General features: G+C 44.1%; 2 protein-coding genes across 3 annotated transcripts in view; one reads left to right on the top strand and one right to left on the bottom strand.

Moving 5' to 3' along the window:
* The window catches only part of LOC124349621 (LIM homeobox transcription factor 1-alpha-like), a 947,038-nt gene that overhangs the window by 783,482 nt on the left and 140,559 nt on the right, over positions 1–22,997 (top strand). The window lies entirely within an intron of this gene.
* LOC124349465 (protein O-mannosyl-transferase TMTC1-like) lies at positions 3,138–22,153 on the bottom strand. 2 transcript variants are annotated; one of them, XM_046800103.1, is made up of 14 exons: positions 21,693–22,153; positions 18,742–19,163; positions 17,415–17,592; positions 15,834–15,907; positions 13,102–13,359; positions 12,561–12,657; positions 12,329–12,432; positions 11,732–11,787; positions 10,778–10,911; positions 8,790–8,899; positions 7,354–7,701; positions 6,642–6,755; positions 4,581–4,769; positions 3,138–4,014 (listed from the first exon to the last, which is right to left on the bottom strand). In XM_046800103.1, exons 2-14 carry the CDS (start codon positions 19,140–19,142, stop codon positions 3,567–3,569), a joined length of 2,511 nt encoding a protein of 836 aa, XP_046656059.1. In that variant the 5' UTR covers positions 19,143–19,163; positions 21,693–22,153; the 3' UTR covers positions 3,138–3,566. The 2 variants fall into 2 exon arrangements, with proteins under 2 accessions (XP_046656059.1, XP_046656061.1); XM_046800105.1 differs by lacking the exon at positions 21,693–22,153 and adding an exon at positions 19,706–19,760.

Here is a 22,997-nt window from a genome sequence, read left to right as displayed (position 1 = left end):
AAATCCAAGCTGGTACGATGTAAGTCGATATAGGAGGACGCAGCTGTGAAATAAGAGTCGAGAAGAGGCCTGACCCGAATTTAAAGAATCTCATCACCACCGGTCTCCACTACAGCCGCCAATGGGATGTTTGCCGATAGGATGTTTGCCAAATTTCAATAATTCACTTACCAACTTTTGACATTCTAATAAAATCTTTGTGGAATTATTTGATTTCTAAAATGTTGGAATTATGCGTGCACGGCGTGCACATGGTATAGTCTCCTAGTCGCATTAGCCCATAAAAGCCAATATATATATATGGACGTCGCTGGTGAGAGGCCGATGTCGGCTCATATCATTTGGACGTCGCCAATAAGTTAATGAACTTGGATTACGACTGCTGCTAATTCATTGCTGGACTCTGAGCTGGACAAGAGGTTTTGGGGTCTGAATTAACGTTCGACGGAACATGAATCAACAACCCGTGAGTCGAAGTATAGGACTCGTAAACCAAATTAACTGTCCTTATTTATATGCAGTCACGAAATAAATGTTTTATAGTCGGGCGAATTCGAGCAGCGACGGAACAAATACGCGATAAACTACAACAACAACAACAACATTACACAGGATATCCTGTCTACAAAAGAAAGTTGTTTTTCATTTATTTATTGATATAACCTGATATGATATTATGAGCATTGTGAGCGGGAAAAGCGCGGGGCGTGATTGATCCATCGTGATGCCAAGCCTTTTTTATTATCCTCGTCGGAGAGTCTCCCAATATAAATATTGTGAATAGAAGCGAGAGCTTATATATTCTTCTTTTGATCGGCGTCTAGGCTTATTATATAAAGTTGTTTGCATGTTATATAATAATGACGCATCGGGGTCTAAGCCTAGTAGATGTGTGTAGACGGACCTAATAAACAAATTGCCTGCGGTGCTTTGTATACATTTTTATGTATACAAATGTTTTATTCATCAAAATGATTTATTATAAGGCTGGAGGTGCAGCGGCTGGAAATGGATGATTCGCCCGGCTGTCAACCGGACATGAATGTTGTTGAGACTATATTATTATTTAGCTATGGCTCCTCCTGCGGCGGCCATAAATGTGCGCCAAAATAAATTGATGGGGATCCGCCAGCAGTCCTTACCAACAACACTAATTGACGGAAATGTAATTAACAGGCGTGAAAAAAATATGATCGCTCATAAGTCTTAAAACACACTATACAAGGAAAAGTAGACAAAAAGGAGATTGTCGAATTGATTCGAGCATCTCATTGGTTCTAGCCGAAATAATACGCGGGAAAAAAACAAAATTTGAAATGATATTAATGCGGATTCCAAGTAATAATAAGCTTCTATTTCACCAAGGGGAAATGATGCTGACAGTCTGCTAGTAGCAAAAAGGTATTTATATAAGAGCATCAGCTGCCCTCAATAATAAATCTCAAACCCACACGCACGTTTAAAATAGAAACTATCCTTGGAGGAATAGAGAAATGGCACGCGGGTAAAATCTAAGCGGATGAACGACACAACTTTTGATAAGATCACAGTGCTCATATTCGCGTCCAACTTGTTTTCCAACCGAATTAGGAATAATGCCATCAAATAAGAAAAGACCATCAATGAATACGTCAAATCCCGCCTCCTTCCCCTGTTGATGTACACAGAAGATGATTGTCTCTCCATATCAGCCAAAAGATGATGTAATAAATCTTTTGGCATCATATTACGTTATCCCCCCGTGTGTCTCACACTGTTATCCGACTTCCCTATGCTCTATAGAGCGTTGGAAAAAGAAGAGTTTTATCGGGTGGGAGAAGATCGATAATCACGAGTCGGTGTTGTGCCTCACCGAGCCCCATGTCTAAAATAGTAGAGAACTCGGTCGGGTATTATATCGGATAGATAGAGAGCGGACGGACATTGCAAGTTCCACCTTCCTAGGCCTATCTCTATGTATAGGCTCCTCTTCTGTATACATTTCCAGCTCCTATAAGGAGCTGTGAGAGTCTTGCACACACTGAACTGGTAATCGATGCGCATCTCAAAGGGGAGGCGGTCGACTTGAAAGTCTTTCTCTCCCCTTCTATTTCTTCTATTTCTTTTTTCCCAGCATTTCTTTATTTCGCTTCTTCTTCTCGAAAGATATTGTCGTGCTGGACTGCTGGAAAAAAGAAACTGGGCAGCAGTAGCCATTCTGGCAGCAGCTCACCGATAGCCGCGAGCTCGTTCACGCGTCATCAACAGACAACGCCGTTCGTTTGAGATGCGCTGCTGCCACTCACCGTTAACGTCAGTCGTCTGTGCATCCGTTGCCGGCCGGCCGGCAGCTGCAAAGGCCATTTGGACAACATCATTTGATGGGTAATGATGATGATGGTGATGGCGTGGTGCATGGCGAAATAAAGATGGACCAACTATCAGTTGATAGCACGTAAGAGAGCGGGCGCGACAAAATAGAATAACTCGCACATTTAAGCAATTGTCGGCTGCTCTCGGCGTGAATGTCTAAATGGGCCCAGGGGAACGACGGACGCCCGTGGGTGCACTGGTGTCGGCCAATTACGACACACAAGAAACAACAAATGTTGAGCAGCTGCAGCCGCAATTGAAAGTGCCCAGCTGTCCAGCAGCCACCAGCACCAACGTTGTGATTCGATTGTCATCACGACGAGCTGCTGGCCGAGAGAAATAAGTGAAGGCGCCTGATCGTAATGACGTCAACAGTTCGTCAAACGTTAGACCGCGGGAAAGAATAAAAGAAAAAGAAAACGGTACAGACGGGCGGTGGTGCTGCTGTGTTAATTGTTCCGTAACTAAACGGATGTATCTCATGTGCGTGTGTGTTACGAAAGCGAAACAAGATCCCCTGGACCGCGTCTAACGTGATTACACGTCCTCGTGAGCATAGCACACATCCATACACCCTCGCGAGATACTACTTCTGGCTGATCATTCATGATGCGACCAGGGTTGTAGTACGTACACACGTCCACGTACGACTCTTATAATCGGATACCAACGGAATAGAAAATGAATGTTATATAGCCAGTGGATCGATCGATATATCGTCTTGTAGGGGGGAGAAATAGCAGCCGATTCCCGACGACACTCACAAGAGAGATGGACCTTTTTGTGGTTATAGAAGCGACAACATTTGTATTTCATTAGCTCCGAATAAATATTGCGCTATAGGATAATTGTGTTGATTATTTCTTTGAATAGCAAAGTTATCTTATTCATGTAGACAATGTACACAGAGCAGCAGTACACTTTGAGTTTAATTATTGGGTATTCATATCGTCCTCTATATTCTGGCCCAGTCACGATTCGTTCATTATTGACGGGTGACAGTTCGACACTTGCACGTGCGACACGATTCTAGACGAGCTCAATCAATAATGATTCTCATTCAGTATGTACATGTACAAACAACCTGGTCACAGGCCAGCAGCAAACATTCATTCGAGTTATTATGTGAGGTGGTTTGAGTTGATGAGGAATTGGCAATAACAATCCTCAATCGTCTCCGATATCATCAAATTCGGGAGGGAATTTTGTTTTTGTCAGTTTTTGGCCGTTTTGTTCCAACGGTAGTTGGAGGAGGAGGTGGTGCCGCTCCGATGCTGCTGCTGCTGGCGAGACTCCTCCCGCTGCGTCGGCTGCAATCGATTGGCCGTGATCCAGTGGCCGGCGGCCGAAGGCGGCAGTGCTGCTGGGCTGGCAGCAGTCGTTGGCGGATGATGAACTGCTGCTGATGGTAACGATCCAATCGCTGCACTGCTGCTGCTGCTGCTGCTCTCTGCAACAGCACTATTTCGATAATGGTTGATGCTGGGAAAAGGCCGGCCATGATTAGCCAGGCCGTCAACTGCTGCCGCCACCACCTCGTCGCTCTTCTTCTTAGTCTGCGCTTGGAGCCAATGGATCAAATTCAAGGCCTCCCGATGGTGGGAATTGAGGGCCAGCACCCGGCCCAGTAGATGGAGCGCCTGTTCCGTCTCGTTCCGTTGCCTGTCCGTCATCATCCCAGCCGACAGAGAGAGAAAGAGTTAATAAAGGAAAATTAGCTACGTCAATCACGCTGCAACCTCACTCCTGTACCTCACTCGTAAAAAAACACATTCCCCCACCCCCTTCTACCACCACAGTGTCAATCTGTCATCGTCTGACTAATTCCGAATGAACATGGCATAGCTTAAATACACCATCTCGGTTAATTACTACATTCCTAATCCGTCAGCCCGCGGCTAAATTGCTGGACAGGCATCAGTCGACCACCACCCGCCAACGTCTTTTTGTACACATGTACTATATTAGCATATGCAAAATCAATTGAAAAAGACGTCGAGCTCAATTGAAATATTTTCTTGGTATCATTTCGACTATTAGCTCGTCTTATAATATGAATAATAATTACATGTAGAAAACCCTTCATCTTATGCAACTCTAATGAACGGCGCCTACGTGAAATTGGGTCTCTCTAATAATGAAAGGTCCACTTGATTCAACGCTCTGATGGGCGATAACAATTTTCTCTTTTTGATTAGTTTTTCCAGCATGTGGACGGATCAACTTACAGATAGAGAACGGCGAGATTGTAGTGGGCGTGGGCGTGATGCGGATGCGAGCGAATGGCGTCGTGGAAGCGCAGCTCGGCCTCTCTGACGGCCAACTCTTTGCGGCCATCGCCGTCGTCCAGGTCGTCAGCCCTGGCCAGCAAAACGGTCCCCAAATTGTTGAGAGCGCTGGCGTAGTTGGGCCACAATCTGCAAAACAAAACAAAACAAATCAATTGTTAGTCGTCACTAAAATGTGTCGTGACTCAAATGTACGCACATTGCATCATCCCATTCCGGCTGGATACAAGTTTCAATTTATTTCTGTCGTGATGCAATTCAATAAACAACAAATTCGCAAGGATTTAGAGGTTGACACGACTGCCGTATTATACAGTTGAGTCGCTGTGTAGTTTGGCGGAGCTTACATGTAGCTCTCTATAGTGTGTGTTTGTGTATGCATCGGGCGCATCCGGCCGACCAGTCTCTGCTGTCCTACATGTACACAATGGGCATTGGTGTCGATAATCTGATTCAACCCGAATGATGGCGAAGGGGTGTCAAATATATAAGGAACAAGACGTAAGCGCGTGTGTAGAGTGCAGCTGGGCCCAGTAAAAATGTTACTATACTCTCAATCATAGTTGCATGGGGCATCAGAGAAAACTTGTTTCTCTTTTTCAAATGCTGCCTGCAAGCCTGCGGTATAGATTTTTTCTTTCTTTTTTTACTTGGACGACTGATGTGCATTTGTTGGCCATGTATACAGTTGTGGCCTGCAGCCAGAACATTTGCCCGGTAGCAAAAGGGGCCCGGTCTCTAAAGTGCGCTGGAGAAGTATAGAGGCGGATGTAGAAAGGGAGGAGAAACGGAATAGGTTAAAGAAGAAAAAGTCGACGATATCCACACAGAGAGAAGGAGAGACACACAAAGAATATTGAAATGGAGAACGTGGAATAAAAAGAAGAGCGCAACGTACAGCTGGGGAACAACGCACACACCAAATTGGTGAGCTGCTAGGGAAGGAGTAGGATCTCTCGACTTTGAATGCTGCTGCTGCTGCACATGAATAATTTCCCAGTTTTGCATAATGACGCGACTCGTCAAGTCTCTTCAGTGCTAGCTGCAGTCTTACACATTATCTCTTCTATATAGACTCTTGTACAGTGCAGTGCAGATTTAATACAAGTTGGCCGGCCCATAGATATATCGACAGAATGGCAGTAAGCCCCGTGGAGTCCAAAAGTTGTGTGTCGGGGAACTGCTGCTGCTGCTGCCTGCAAAACTTTGACTGTAGGAGAACAGACCGACAGTGGTAGCAGCCAAAGAAACTATCTTCAAAATGGAAATGAAAATAACCAATACTCTCCAATATCGACTTTTCATTTGCATTTGGCCAGCCATACACTGGCTGGTGGGGTAAAAGGCCATTCGAGCCATTCAAGGCTGACGGGCCTTTTCGCATTGAGACAAGCCATGACTCAATTTCGCTTCCAATTTCAACCGTTGACTTTGTAGCTGCGCTGCAATTTTATTTCAGAAAAGAGCGCCGGGATTTCAGATTCGACTCTCGACAATTGTTTTTTCCAGGAATCCAAAGAAAAGATGGCCGGGCGCTTATAGAGAATCATGTCAACAGTTTGCCCGTCATTCTTCTTCCTACGCCCAAGACTGGCTAGACACTTGAAAGCAATTATAGACGGCCTGGAAGAAGAAGAAACTTTGTTCATTTCTCTCTGCTAGACTCTGTCGAGTCTCTTTTCCCAACATTTGTCTCTTCTCTCTCGTAAAACTTGTTTGTGTTTTATTCTCTGCATTGCCCGTAATGCGATAGCATGTCTCTGTCTGTCTGTGTGTCTTTTCTAAATGGCCGACTGTATAGGAGACAGCATCCCAAACGGCCCGAGTCCCCCACTTCCTTCTCTTTCTAATAATATACGACGCGTACATAAATCATGCAAAAGATATCAAACAACAACCCAACAACATCTCTCCTTTGTGTGTCTACTACTACCCCAGGATGTTTGTGCTTTTGTTTGTTTGTCTAAAGAGAATAAAAATGGAACTGGGGGGGAAACTTACTCGATGGCTGTCCGGTAATGATCGATGGCCGTTTCCCAGCGGCCGTCATCTTTCTGAACGTTGGCGTAATTGTAGTGCATCTTGGCGTTGTTGGGGAGCGTCCGCAATCCAGACCTGCTGGGCAAATAGACAAAGAAAGAAAGAAAGAAAAAGAAAAAGAATCGTATAAGAATTATTATTGGCCGGATGAAAGAAAAATATGAAAAATGCGATATCGATCCGCACTTGCAATCGATATCGCATTCATCCAGTGTTATTGTGTGTGTGTCGTTTCGGCATATTTTGAAAGGCCCGCGTCAAAAAATAGAAACAGAAAATAAAATAAAATCGAGGAACCAAAGAGCTGAGGTACTACACGCACAATGTGATGAATACAAAAGGAGAAAAATCAGAATGAAAAGGGCGTCAAAAGGCAAAAGAAGAATGTCGAGGGCGCCAATCAAATGGACTATAGGTCTGCTGATGGGTATGCCCGGCACGTGCCATCGGCAACTCACGACAACTCGGCATATTCCACCGAGTGCCAGCCTGGGTCTCTACATGTCCAAATAATATACAAGCCAAAAGAGAAGAGAGAAATCAAGCAAATGGATCGAGTCATTTCCGCCTTTGACTGGTGAGAAACGGGCGGAATTTTGGCGACACTCTGTGTAGACGCAATCAAGCAAGAGTTTGTTGGAGACGACTAGACGATTGAATTAAAAGAACTTGCTCGAAAAGTGTCCGCCGGTCGGCCCAGTCAAAGTTGCGGGTCCAAGTTTTCGTGGCAAAGGTGACGGCCAGTAGGACGGCGCCGACTAAGAAAAGGCAATGGACCACCAACATTCCAGCAACACGACCCGCTGGCATCATCCAGTAGCAGCCGGAAGACGATGACGTCAAATAAGAAAAAGAAGAAGATGACGACGATGAGCGACGGCGACGTAATGAGGGGCCGCCGTCGTCGTAGGATCCAGTCGTCGCTCCTTGATGGCATAGCAGCAGCCGGCGGCCGGTCCAGGATCGTGTCGAGCGAAAGACGATCCGCAAACCGAGAGCCACGATCAGGCAATAACCCAGACTTTTGAAAATACAAAGAGAAATGAAAGTATAAATGGGCTTATCACAGTATCAGTTGTCTACATCTTTACATTGCCAACAACAACGCACAGCACAAGTTATATTTATTTATAGAATCCCCCCAGTCTTTCTTGGAGATATTAGACCGTCTGGATCAGCTTCCGTCTGGGCCATTTTCTTCTTCTTTTTCTTATACAATCACATCCGCTTTTGGTACACACACACAGTATACGTGCTGGGTTATTTATTGTCGTCTCATTTCTTGAGAGTCGCATCGATTTCTTGTCGTTTACCAGCCAGAGACTTCCAAGTCGACAAGAAACAATAATCATACAGACCCAACAACAACTGTACATACACGTTCTATTCATCAAGACTCGTCGTCCCATATAACCCTGCCCACCATCCGCCCGGAAGGAAAAAGAAGAAAGCGTAGGGGGGGGGGGGGGATTATATGTTGAAGTATACAAGACACACACACGGCAAATGCTGCTATTGCTGTACACGTGCCATTAGACGTAATTGCGTAGTGTAGACCCCCGTTGTCTCGGCAATTACAGGCGCGTGTGTGTCTATTGCAACGGCCGTCGGACGGAAAAAAGGGAGGGGAGCGGGAGGGACGGGCTTAATTTGAACCATCGTTAGACCGTCAAGCATCCAGCGATGCTCTCCAACTGGCGTCCGACATGTATACATGTAATCCAGCAACTATAGTACTACCGTCATCCGGCTGATGACGATCCCAACTAGACTACACGTCGAGTCTCAAATTCTTTTATTTGAACCGTTTCTTCATTTGTTTTCCTTTGTTCTCCCGTTTGCCTTTTGCCGGCCTTCATTTTCTACCGACGTGGACATTTTAAACTAAAAAAACGAACGAACGAGAGAGTGAGCAATCACGACGAGCCTACAGCCACATCAAGATTTCGACGGAAATGGGAGATAAAAAGAGTCGGAAATGATGAAAAGGACACGCGGCGTCTGCCAAAGATCTGGCCGCCAATCAGGGAAATTGATTTTCCCCCGCCCAGTATAGTTTATAGCGATGACGTCACAGCCATTAATTATATGTGGAGATAAGAGACTTACCTCGGGAGGTAGAGAAGACGCTCGGCGACGACGAATCCGCACGGATAAAACAAGTTGGAAGCGGGTAACATGGGCAACACCATCACGGCCGCGCTCCACAAAATCACCTTCTACAGAATTAATTAACGACGACAACAATTTGATTAAGTTTAATCCATGTCTAAAAACTGCTGTAAAATGTCATCTTTTATTAGATAGGGTGGGGTTTACGTCATCTCTTGGCAAATGAAAACAAAAGGACTCGAATATAACAACCAGAGCATAATAATAATAATAGGACAAACGAAACGGAATCTCCGCCATCAATCAAAACTGTTTGAATTGGCTGCTGTTTGTTTTTGTTTCTTTTCTGGGGATTTCAAATGGCTGGGCTGGCGAACCCTTTTTCACGGTTGACTGACCCCCCCCCCCGTCTTCCGTGAACCGGTCCATTTTTGTTTTGATGTTTTTCCACCGACTTGATTGGCGAAGCAAACAAGCGGATATCGGGGGGGCTATAGCGCCAACTGTTTTTCTATTTTCGTTTGATTTCCCCCCACCCCCTTTTCTCAAAAGGTTATCAAACATCAAAGGAGAAAGTTAAGCGTATATAGAGTAGACAAGGAAACTCGGCTGGGGATTTTTTTTCTTCCCATTCCGTCACGATCAAATAAACAAACGACGCAGACGAAAGCCGAAAATATTATAGGAGCCGGCCCGTTTGCAGCAACATTGTTTATACACACACGTTGTGGCATTATTAGAGAGTCGAGACTCTGTTGACTCTGCCAAATGCAAAAGTAGATGAAGATTGAATCACCAGGGAATTAGGCAGCAGCAAAACTATATAGGAAAAAAAGTACACATGGCAAACTCTTGTTGACATTTCTCATTTCAACACTCTCTGCTGGCAACTCGTTTCGGGCTAAAAGGCGTGGGCACGTCAACGTGTGTGGGTGGTACATGGGCACAAACTTGGCAATGCAGTGCAGTGCAGAGACGTGGGGTTTTTGCAATTTGATTTCCCCTTTTTTATTTTCCAGCTTCTTTTGTATTCCTTTTGATTATTTCACGTCTCTTTCTACACTGCAAGACTCAGCGAGTTTTGCAGTGCACGCAGACAACTTTTTGGCATTCGAGTCTGGAGATGCAGAGAATATCTTACGGCCCAGCTGCTAATAGGAAGAAGAAAACTCGGGTCGAATTAAACTCTGAAAGAAAAGCGAAACAATTGTGACAGAAGATCAGGCAGCACGCACGTCTCTCACATGATTATTTTTTGGCCTTTTTTCGTGAGTTTGTCGCTTCTCGATTTTGGCCAATCCTCTTGATGCGCCTCTTTCCAGCATCCGACGAAGCAAAAGGAAGCAGCCGGGCAGCAGCCCCGATGCGATTAAAGTTGCCAGACCTTTTTTTCTTCCTTTAATACTTGGAGCCTCTTGTGCATATTATGCAGCAGCAGCAGCCAGTCTCTCTAACTCTTAACTCCCCAACAGCAGCAGCAGCGAAAAAAGGGAAGACAAGGGTTCTATCTGAGCTTAGATACGCCGGGCCGACTTTAAGCCCCAGCCCGGCTGAGACGCTAACTGGAGCGACAGAATCGCTTTGGACGGTTGCTGCCAGCCCAGCCAGCGACTGAAAAGAGCTTTGCTGTAAAGAGCTCCTACTGCTGTTATAGGAGAAAAGAAAGAAACGGGACTAGAAGAAATGAGGAGCGAGACACGAGTGAATATAAGGCGATGGAGAAATAAGACAAGAAGTGCTACTCTCAGAGGGCCATCAAGCGCCTTGTCTTATTTCGGCTCCTGCTGCTGCTGATGTCAGACTATAGCGCACGACTCGACGATGAGTGCTCGCCTGCCGAGAACGTTATGAAACGGACGACGCCAAGTCCCCCAGCTGGCCAGGGCCAGAAAAAGTCAAAGGGTGACGAGAGAGAGATGGAAGCATAATGGGGCATGTGCTGGTTTTCTAGCAAATGGAGCACTAAATAAGTGCAACAGACTCACTTTGCGGTTGATCCACGAATAGACGAGAGCAGCGGCCAGTGACGTGTAGAAGACGAGCGTTGCCACATTACGCCAGTCGCGCCAATCCTCCACTAATGGGATTGAGCCGTTCTGCCAGTCGTAACTCAGCAACACTGCCCAGCAGCAGACCATGTGGTGGTGGTGTTTATTTCAGCATTATTACATAGAAAAAGAGGAATAATTTAATAAAGTTTGGGTTAGTAATGTCAATCATATTTCACGTTTTTACTTTTACATTAAATTTTTAACCAGTTTGGTCTGCGATAACATTTGGCTAGTGGCACTCCCAAGAAGATTTAAAATGACAAATTGTAATACATTTTCAATATCAAACTATTGACAATATACGACAATTAATACTGCAGCAAGAAAACATAGTGAGAAAATAGGGTTGTTTATGATCAAACGATTATTGTTTCCCACATAAATTTGCTGAAAAAGTTTGTTTCAAAACCTATTGCTATTCAATCGAGTTTTATTGTTTTAAGCTTTGATTTCTAAAATCACTTTAGGCACAAATTTCTTTTTAACCAAGTTTGTTGATGTGTCTTCACATATTAAATTGATTACTTTCCAGATTGACTTTGCCAATACATTTACACATACTTGCAAACATCATCTCAAATTTTTCATTCAGCTGAATTTCGAATGTCGTTTTTCAAAACAAAACTGAGAAACTGCAGCAGAAAAAGGCACTTTTTAAGAAATCGATACTTTTAAAAAATAGTAGTTCTCTCGTCCGCACTCACGCCGGAATAATTCGTCTCTCAACAAGTTAAGCAAAAATTGCACGAAACCCGCAAGACACTATTCAGGACCCTCTTGACTTTCAAGAGGCAATGCAAGAATCTGTTAAAGGTCAGTTGCAACATCAGACGTCGAACGACTCGAGTAGAGTAGAGTATCGAAAACCAGTATTAAAGAAGCACTCACCTGGGGCGAGTAAGAGTCCCATGTTGAAGGCTGGCAGATAGAGCAAGGTGAGTATCCTGGCGAATAAAAGAAATATAGAGGCAAACGAATAAGAACGACCTCGTATAAAGTCTAATCTAAAAGACTCTCAGAGCCAACATGCAATGTCCATTACACTCTATCGGATCATATGGGACGCAATCACTTCCCATATTCCTCCAGTTGCAATGTACAGGTATATGTGCAGGAAACTATAATAATACCACAAGCCCGGCCTACGACGATATAAAAGAGGCTGGCTTTATTTCGTTTTGATTACATCTCGTAATCCTTGGCGTACGTGGGGCATACATGTACACATACTCTTAGCTCTTAATCTGTGTGCCTTTGAATCATGTGAGTTGTACACCGCAAATAACCACGGGCTTATACATTCAATCCTATATACCAGCAGGGCCGAGTCTATACATAAAAGACGAGAGAGTGAACTCGTATCGCGAATGACACTGAACCAGAGTCGCTTTTTATGCTGCTGCTGCTGTAATCATATAATGCGTCTCTCTCGCATCTGCATACGTATAGAATATAGATAGTATGTATGTATGTATGTATGTATACCTGGCTTTGCGGCTGGATGCGAACGCGGCTGGATTGTCTTGCTCGGAAAAGAGTGGGAGCTGGCCCTGTTGCAGAGCGATCCTGGCTCCTAGCAGCACCACCGTCTATATTTTATTATTATATGGAGAAACGTCAGAATAATAAAAATTCAATACTTTGCTGCATCACAGTTGCTTGGATGCCTTTCAAGGCCAATCGATATAGAAAGAAAATCATTTCTTATATACTGTACCGTGGCGACGGGTAAAAGGATAGGCCAGCTCCTGGATACGACCCTCAGCCACTGCCAGCAGGATCGGCCGCAACCACTCCTAGGTTTTCCAGTCAGTCTATATATACAATACACACAATGCGAGGGTTTTTAATAGTTGCATCCAAATATATATAATTCAGCCTTCCGGGTCAGTTTTAATAAGTGCGGTCGATTCAAATATTCAAAGCCCCAAAATAAAAAGTTTCTCCAAATCGATGCTCATTTCTTATTCATTCAGAGAATCAACCACCCAATTTATTTATATACGTACAGGCAAGGTGTACTGCTAAACTTGGAATACCCACATGACATCTCTCGTGTGTGTCTATTATAGCGGCACTCTAAAGTTGTCGAACCCATTAATTATTTAAAAACGGTTGGCTTAAAAATTGGCTCGACTTGCTCAACGCATAATAATATTCAAGCGACTGTAATCACTTTTGATGGGCTGAACCAAACGCAGGATGTCGGCTGCATATCTAAACGTTGCATGCATCTAGAACAATGACGGACATATTACTTGCTGCTGGAAGTTTTAGATCGAGTCCTTCCGCTCCTGTCGTCGTGATGCCACGTCGATTGCTGATGGAGTCGAATCATGTCCCAGCTGATGGCGATGGGTAGAGCGGCGATGCCGTTCTCTTTGGCGGCCAGGGCCAGCAGGGCAGACAACAAACTGGCCACCCTCAGCACGACAGCGGTGACGCAGGTACTACTAGTGCCGGAATGCAGGCGACGAGGTAATCCGCTCGGCCGTGAATAATCCATCGCCGTTGCCCTGTAAAAATTCAAAAGAAAAGGATCGTTACCATTGGTCGTCTACATGTACGACGGATCTTTTCTTTCTGAGTTGTCAAAGTTTCACTTGTGTAACGTATCAAGTTGGTCGTCGTCGTCGGACTGAATAACAAGTCTGTTTTGTAGAGTATAGTCTGAGACGCCATGACAACCGGTTTCCCATGTACCCCGTAACTGCGGTTGTATGCAAATATGCGTAGTAGTAGTAGTAGATGGGATATCCAGTCTCTATATCCACTCGGCAGCCAATACAATGTTAATCATTCAGTGGCCAGCAGCAAGAAAAGGCAAAGCATTGTCGGTTGTGTATGTGTATCTCTAAGCTTTTGTGTATTGTGTGCACTACTAATGCACAGCAGCAGCAATTGTGTGGCCATTGATAGGCAAATGGCGTGGGTTTCGGTCGGCTGCCTTTTGAATCATTCAAAGGGAGAAGCCGAGGGAAATCAAGTAGAACCAACAGTTGGTATAACCAGAACATATTTCATAGGTCTACAGCACAAAAGCTTATGTACAACGTCGGTGGCCGTTGTGACAACATTTTCAATAAGTCACAACAGCATTGCAGGTTTTATATGAATAAACTCTTGGATGTAGGGTTTATCAGAGCGCGCTCAATTCATATTTTAATACAAATCTACTATAAGGGCAGCCCAGCAATAGCATATAGAATGGACCAGTTGATTGACATTTTCTCTTCAATTCTCAACGAGTTGACCTGTGCTGGAGAAGCCTGCCGGTTCATTTAACATTAAACCTCACATATGTTTGTGTGTGTTGGGCTTTTGATGTGCGGTAAGAGTTGAGCAAGGAGCCAGAAAATGTGAAAATCCGCAAGAGAAAAAGACGAAATCCATCACGAGCCCAGCTTCTTTATTATGCATTCCACAAAATAGTCATTCATTCCTAATCTCTCAATGACTCGTCGACTATGCTGTTCACTCGTCAATAATAATTCTGAGACTGCATCCGCGTCCGTGATATCTCCTTCAATATTTGCCCGGCTACACCACAAATGCAATCCAATCTATTCATTTTCAATGGATTGAACGACAACCAAAGGCCAGCAACAATGTATAGAACCCGATAGAACTTTTCCCATTATAATACCGGCGAAACTATAGCCGCTGTATAAGTATAGAGACTCGTACAATCTATGCTGGCCGCTTATTACATTGATCATGCGGAAACACTTTTGCCATTTGTGTAAATAGCGCCGATGTTGTTGCGTGTGCCAAAAGTTGTCAATCCCGCTGCTCTTAATTGCTTTTCCACCATATTTGTCCCATAGATAGACTCGCACCAGCAGACTTTTTAGACTGTCTGGAAATTACTTGGCGATTGACGCCGGCCAGGAGGAATATATAGCGGAATAGACTTACGTGCCGACTATTGTGTTGGGCTTGATTATCCTGACCGAACCATCTGCAGCAGCAGCAGCCGCAGCCGAAATGGATTGCCAACTGATTGGTGTTTTACTTATCTTTGTGGGTACGGCCTTGAGGAAAAAGCTTTGGAATATGTCAAGAAAAGGTGCTCGAAATAGTCAAGTCTTTGTTGTTTAAAGTTAAACGCTTGAATGGAGCTTATAATAGTCCTATCCTATTTATACTCTATATAGTCCCTTGGATAATAGCTTCAGATAGAATCTAATGGTATATATGTATCGTACACCCAACTTGCCAAAGTCCTCCCCCCAAGCCATTCACTTGACATTCTGACCCTTATTCATTGAAGTTGGCCCCAAGTTTTTACCATCAGCCCACGCCAAACCCTCCCGCGTTTCTATGTAGTCTCAGCTTCCGCACTCTCGATACACATACGACTTTTCTTTTCTTTTTTTAGCCTGGGAAAATCGTATAAGTTCCAGGAATCGGATAAGAGACTTTGGCCACAGCAGATGGGACTCGGGTGCTGATTTAAGAGACCCCGGTAACAGCAGCAGCAGCAGTCGACTACTACTACGACGAAGACGTCGTTCTTCTTCTTCTTTTTGTGTGTGTCTTTCTACTTGATTCTTTTCTTCTTTTCAATTTCTTCAAAAGAAAAGAAAAAGAGGCGCAGGAATAACATTTTGAAAGTTGAAAAGTTTGGCGGGCGCGGAATAATAATAAATCGGGCCCAACTTTAAGGGGAAAATCGTTCGGCACGAGTCATATTAGCGCGTGTGGTAGGCAAACATTTCCAGTGAAATATTCACGAGCAAATGCCGGTTGCCGCACTTTATTCCCGTCTTTTTCTTTTTCCCGCTACCATTTCCTCTTTCCTCTTAGTAGCCTATCGTAACCATGTCGCGGATATTACAGACCTACTACAAGTTTTCTCTTGCCATTATTGTTATTCGTTCGAGCGAGGGTTCATTTGCCCGTATTTCTAATGTTGAGAATTGTCTTGAGAGTTTCGACAGTCGACACTCTAATGGGACTATATGAAAGGTACATATTAAGATCTTACCTGTCGTGACTGATGAATGACAAGAGGAAAAACAAGGTCGTGAGGATGTCGGCTCTGCCCACGATACCCGAAACCTGAATAGCCAACAAAATGTATAACAAAACAAATTGAAAATATAAATATAAGATAAAATAGAGTAGGAAAACCAAAAACAACCAAAGCAATTTCGAACAACAACACACACGTTATTCCGAGTCTATATCTATTGAATTGTCGGGGAAATCAAACAATCGCAGCGCGCGGGCAATTCAATAGCTGTCATGTCAATATGTTTGCAAATAAAAGAAAAGATGAAGAGATCCGACGACGACTAGATGAATTCTTTTGTCTGCATCGTGTATCGCAGCTGTTGGCGTTCAGATGTTGCAGCACACAGCAACCAAAAGGGGAGGGGGAAAATCAATCTGAATAATCTCATCTCTTTTTTCTTCTTTTCATCATTTTTGTTTTTCCAATTTACTCGAATTCCATTTCTTTTGCGCAATTTTGGTATTTTTGATGTTTAAAAACGACATTTCCACTCGTTTGTTTTGGGATGACGCAAACCAGTCACACAAGTCGCAATCCCTATCAGGTTGAATCAATACTGTTGGAGGGGAGTATATGCATGCGTCAGCGACTCTGGAGTATACTATATGTATTTGCCTGATGCCGAAGATCCGGCCGGAAGCTGCTGTAACAACAACAACAGCAGCGGACGCGATTGATTTAATAGTTGCGACTGCTGCTGGCCTGTGGGGGCTATATATATATCCAGTCAAATACACACAACTTGTATCCCTTCATCTTGAGAGAGAAAATCTATCGAGAATCTAAAAGCTGATCCGGAATTCGTGACTGTAGCCTGGCGAAAGAAAATCAAAAAACCTGAACGGGAATCTCGACATTGTTTGCATTTCCTCTCGTCTAGACTGGCTATACTGTTATTTGTTTTTGACTCTTTTTGATTATTTCCCTTCCAGTCGTTTTCTTTTAGCAGATGGGAAATATCTACGCAGAGAGAAAAGTTCAATGACGAGTTCATCCGGAAGAAATGGGAAACGTCAGCAGCTTGTTTGACACACATTGAGGCCCGCATGTGCGAGCTGTTTCTTTTATCCTCGTGTCCCTGGGAAAACAAAAACCGGCTAGTTGCTATTTTCAGATTTCATTTTCTTTTACCATCCGGGCGCATTTGTTTTTTTAATTGAAACGGGAAACTGGGCATTGATTCGAGTTGCCATTCTCCGACGACGATAACCTTCATCTCTTTCTACTATGCCCTTTTGTCTCAAAAGCCTCTTTTTCAGACAATCAGTGAGTATAGTAGTATTGAAAGTGCCACCACTGGATGGAAACCCCTCAAGTCATTTCAATTGTTGGATTCGTCTAAAGTGCTAAGCCTAGACAGTATAGACACGACCGTTTGAGGAGGAATCTAATAATCTTGTTGACGGGTTGAGAAAAAGTTTCAAGCAAATTGATTTGCGACTTTGGATGCCGTAAGTCCATTAGAGACCCCCCAACAAAAATATATCGGCGCACGCCAAAAGTATTGGAATCTTATAGACTATGCACAGTCTGAAAATGGCGAGTTGTTACCGCTTCCGTGTGGATAGGATGGATGGCGAAGAGGGAGGCGGTCAATAGCGACGACAACTTGGAGAGGCCGAGGCAGTTGCGACAGAGCCACGCAAACAGGGCGCTGACCGCGGCGTGGAGCATCACGTTGACCGCGTGATAGCTCCAAGGGTTGAGTCCGCTCAAGGCGTAGTTCCACCTATAACAATACAGAGAAAATATATAAATAAGTCACCGCACACACACGCCAAACCAACAACAACCCAAAAGCCCATCTGATGCATCCTATACACGATTTTAAAAATACAAACGAATGCCAAGCTGATGGATCTTGGCCATTTTCTATACATTACAACCCCCTTTTGATATGTATACTCTCCAACGGGAAACACAGCGACTGCTGTAGAGAGTCAAACAAGGTAAAGTGCGTGTGTGTGTGTGTACATAATGGTTGTAGGAACTCTTGTTTTTCGACTTGCGATCCACTCCAAGTGTGCACTTCTTTTATCGAGCGGCCGGATTCTTGGCTTCTTTTTCTAGTTTCCTGCAGGATCGACTTTACTTTGCCCAACAGCAGCAGCAGGATATAGAGAGATGAATAGTGGCAGGAATGAGAAAGAGACATCAACAGTGATAGAGCGGACCATGTGAGAATCGCAGAGATCCGATAATGGCCGTGGTGGTAGAACGAAGAAGGATACATACATCCACGTATACATGCCCAGCACAAAGATATATTATGGTGGTGCAGCACGTAGACAAAGACGTCAATATATACTCTTTGAGAGCATTGCCAGCAAGGAAACGGAACTGCTGCTCTATATACTCTTAGGGGTCGACATTCCTTTTTCATTCTCGTCCAGTCTCGGCTGATCGCCCAGCAGCTCTTCTCTTTATTGTATTATTCCGGTTCTTTTCCATCTCTCTCTCTTATTCTCATGTTTCCCATTTGGCTTTGCTCTTGTTATATTTCATCACCCCCCATGTCCACACGGCATTGATCACCCATGTCTTTTTTGTCCATCACGAATTATAAACGCGAACCCGGCCATCCAGCAGCTAATAATTCCCAGTCAGACTCTCCTTACACAATGGAGCCTGGACCTTTAACTGTTGACTGCCAGTGTGCTCATTCTTATACTGTACATAAACCTCTGAGCTTTACACTATCGTAAATGAGTCCATCTCGAGTGATGAATGGTCGTCCCCAATGTGTGACGCTGTCAAAGATCAACCCCAAGGAAAAAAGGCTCAGTGTAAACACCCACAAAATTGGGCCTTTTCAAAGTAAAAGGGAAGCCATAAATGTTGTTTAATAGAAGCGCCGAGTGAACGTCTATAGGCTTACTTGAAAGTGAGAATGGTGAGCGGCCGATATGATTTATGACTGGCCGGGTCGAGCAGTGAAGTGCCCCAGAAATCGTTGTAGAGGAAATCCCAGGTGCCGGCCGTCGGGTCGGTGATGTCTCGGTTGCCGGTGATGGCACTCAGGTCGTCGTGGACGAAATCGCCACCCAACGAGTTGGTGTAGACACCCACGGCCAGGGCCGGCGGAATCAGACACGGCAGCCATTCGCTCAATGCTGTCACTTGGTTCAAGATTGCTGGCCGTTCGGCAGCAGCACTGGGTTTGCCACTTTTCCAACAGCAACAACTCACTCGCTGTTGTTGTTGTTTGAGAAACTTCATTGATTCGCACTCGATCCCGGCGCCCCAGCACGGACGACTCGTCCTCTTCTCGGCACCCATCACTTTTTCATGGTCCACAATCTGCAAAATAAACAAATATAAAAGTTGCAACTTCATTTTCTTTTAAAATCAAGTGAAAAAGTTATTCAATTATCTACACGGTGAAATACAGGCTGCTGTTGGCAAATTGCTGTTTCTCCAAGCAGAACGTTTAAAATTACGACACATCTGAAAAGTTAAATTGTTGAAACTAAAATGATTAAAGAACTATGCAGGAAACAGCTTGTAAAAGAATGGAAATTTTATGTCGACCATGTTTTCTGAAAACCAACACGATTGTTTTTCACAGTTCTGGTTTCCCTGCAGCAACAACATTGGATATTTACCCACTGACAACCAATGTTTGTTTTACCATCATGTTGAATGAGTTGGAAATCTCCAAAAAGTTTCTTACTTTGCTTTTACTGGGTATGCTTTCAACTTACTTTCATCTCCAACAGGAAAAACTCAACTAAAGAAAATGTAGGGCCTTTCCACCACTTTTTCTCGTAACAACGCAATTGTTTTCCATTGTAAAAATACTTTTACATTCCACTATCTCATCATTTCCAACTGTATTTTATCTTTAGCTGAATTTAGAATGTCTTCATTCTGATTTATTAGCAGGAGCTCATTTTTGAAACTTGTAACGAAATGCAGACGACATTTCATTATTAATCGATAGATTAATAGAAACTATTAAAAATCGACACCACTAAATTCAATCAGATATAATCAATAGTAAATCAACATTTCATTCCCCTAATTTTTTTAAAAAGTAATTTTCAGAATGCAGAAGCCAATAAGCTAATAAAGTTGCCGGGTCCGAAAATTCGTTTAAAGACTCGGCCACTTGGTGAAGTAAGTCCACACGACAGTCGCAGGAGCTAAAGGTATTAAAATGTCCTCACGAAAATATAATCACATGTACACAGCTACACACGTATTGGGTGAGTAGGAGAGGGGGGGGGGATGAGCTCGATCTTGCGTTGCGTGACACGCGGTGACGTTCTACACGCTCCGGTACATTGTTATTTAAGAGGCCTGGGCATCACAGCTGCTGGGGCGGTTGTCGAGGTCGTATAGCCAACGACGATATACTTCCGTGTATCTATAGTATATCTTACCTTTTCAACGACACGATAATATCTCGGCTGTGTAACTCACCCCACATGACCCATGAAGATAATACAATTGGGTGTATAGGGTGAGGGGGGGGGCTATAGTTGTGACACTGGGCCGCTAATCAGGTTGGAAAAAAGTTATTTCCGCTGCGATCTATATAATATGGAGAACGGGATGGAGACACAGCAGAAACTTTTAGATGTATATATATTCCTGGGCCTATAATATATAAGGAGGGAAATGAAATAAAAGCTCGGCGCACGATCATCTATAAAAATGTGGCGGTTAGGAGCCACGTCGTCGTGATGGCACAATTCCCTGGACTCGTTTGTGTGCCACCGCCTTCGCCGCGTGTCAAAGAGAAGTGAACATTAGCGTGTGTGTCTTTTTTAGCTTCTGCTGCTGGTGGTTCACCATCGTCAGATGGGCAGACACACACAAAAGCGGCGGCCATGGGGGAATATAATAATACCCAGGCGACAATAACATCAAGGGGGGAAACCCGAACGGAAGTCAAAGTAAAAAGAAAAGTCTCCAGCACATCAACGGTGACAACATTCAGCCGGAAACGAATAAAAACGAGTGAAAGAGATCATAATAATAATAATAATAATAATAATAGAATAATACCAAAGGCGACAATTAAAAGAAGAACCCGGCCAAATAAAAGTATAGTGTGTCGTTCAGCCATCCCTTTTGATTGCACGGTTCTTTCTTATTTCCTTTCGTGAAATACAATTCTCAGCGTGAGGGTCTTCTTCTTCTATATATCGCCTATAGAATAGGTTTTATAGTTGCCACTGTCTTCCATTTCATTAGCCACCTTGATCTTTAATCTTCTCTTTCTTTTATTTCTTATACAATCGTCTTGATTGACTTGATCTCTCGCCTCTGCTGCTGCTCGGCTGCTGCTCTAATTCCTTTTCTACTTTGATTTGGAAGAAGAAATAAAAGTTTCCTAAGATATTTGTTATTTTTTATTATTGTTGGCTGGGCTGGGCTGCGCTATGTTATTCCGTATAGCATCAGGATAGGATTTGCCACTAATTACAGACCTATATTGTTATAGGACTGGTCTCGTTGGAAAAGTCGCGCTCTATATAAGCCATTACTTTGCTGGATGGAGAAGAGCAGCAATAAGGGCCGGCCGGTCGGCCGGGCAGCTCTCGATATTGAACAGCGCCTGATTCATGGACAACACACAGCATGTGACTATGTAGACACTTTGGCCCAGCAGCAGCAGACGGGACTAATCACCTTCAATATATCCTGCCAACAAAAATTAAAAAAGGACTGGCACTTTTTCACCCGATTTTATTATATGAGAAAATGAGCCTATCAAAATCAGTTTAATTCTTTTAAAAATGTTTCAATGTAAATTGAACTGATGGCGAGCTGGCCGTTTATTGGGTGACGGAGAAAAGTCAGTTGATTGTTTAGACTTACGTCATGTATAACGTGTGATGCTGGCCCTTTTGGCTGTTATCCGCCAGCCGACTGCTCCTGCTGCAACTGCCAGCAATCTTCATGTGTAAAAAAAGCAGAGCAGCGGCCTTATTATTTCTTGTTTCTTTGCTGGGCGCTGGAAGTTTGTTTGTTGTCGACACACACACACAAGCTGTCGGACTGTTTTGTGTGTCAATATTGCCGGGCCAGCAGACAAACTCCCCAACACGTACACTGTCTCTTTCTCTACACCCGTCGGGAGAAATGAATCACACTACCTGGACACACACACACACACACAAAACAAAACGAGGTCCGTCCGGTCGACTGCTGCTTTAGCAACTAAAGTGACTGGCCTGGGCTGTTGGCAATTTTATATAGGCCCAGCACATCATCAGCCCGTCGCTACTGCTGCTGCTGCTGTACAAGACCGTGACACGCACATGCTCTCCGTTCCCCTTACTCCCTGGCACTGGTATGTGCTGATACAAGAGCACGTGAAGAGCCTGGACGGGGTGAGAGTTAGAGAAGGGGGAAATCAGAGCGATATAGACGAAAATGCTGCCGGACGCATGCGCCTCTATAGTCTGCTGTGCTATAAAATTGTCTCTGCGTGAATGATGGCTGGACTTGGCGCAGCATCGGCAGTGTTCGCTATACACGACACCATTGAGGTGTCTAATACACAAGTGCGGCTGAAATGAGATACTACTATATACTTCTAGGACTTGAGTGTAGAGAGAGGTGCTGGCCAGCAGCAGCAGCAGCCCAAGATGTTATAGCTACCATCAGCAGCAACTATTAGATATAGGGTAGAAACTATATAGACGGAATAGACGGTACATTTCTCTCTCCCTCTCTGTCTATTATTTTACAAAAGAAACAAGTGAGGAGAAGAAGAAGTTGCGGGAACTTTGTCTGGGCTGCCCGGCTGCCCGGTTGATGCCGCATCTGCAATTCAATTTCAAGTGTTGCCGTGCTGGGTGAGAGGGGAGAAAGTATATAGGAGGTAAAGGGTGTACTGTACAACATCTAAAAAGTCTTGATATGAGACGAGAGAGGAGGAGGGATCAGCAGGATCTGCACCACCACCAGTCACGACTTTCATCAGGCAGGGCCAGCACATTCTTGATGACGACAACTATGTATATATAACCCCCCGCACACGCGCTCCCAGCATTTCCGCTATAGCCACTCGACTCTCCCATCTCGACACTTTTCTAGAGAAATGATGGGACAATCAAAACGTGGAAATAGTCAGAAAAATAAAAGGGAAAACGGACGCACAATAATTTGAACGAAAGT

This window comes from Daphnia pulicaria, chromosome 7, assembly GCF_021234035.1.
Source record: "Daphnia pulicaria isolate SC F1-1A chromosome 7, SC_F0-13Bv2, whole genome shotgun sequence".
Lineage (NCBI taxonomy): Eukaryota > Metazoa > Arthropoda > Branchiopoda > Diplostraca > Daphniidae > Daphnia > Daphnia pulicaria.
The sequence above is the reverse complement of the archived record's forward strand: the minus strand, read 5'-3'. Positions and strand labels throughout refer to the sequence as shown.

What these genes read in the sequence shown, in the direction of transcription:
- LOC124349465 (XM_046800103.1), bottom strand. Translation starts at nt 19,142, where the DNA reads ATGGGTGCCGAGAAGAGGACGAGTCGTCCGTGCTGGGGCGCCGGGATC. An exon ending in CATTACCGGACAGCCATCGA is followed by an intron (nt 4,770 to 6,641) that starts GTAAGTTTCCCC and finishes TTTGTTTTGCAG; the next exon opens with ATTGTGGCCCAACTACGCCA. An exon ending in AATCTCGCCGTTCTCTATCT is followed by an intron (nt 4,015 to 4,580) that starts GTAAGTTGATCC and finishes GATGACGGACAG; the next exon opens with GCAACGGAACGAGACGGAAC.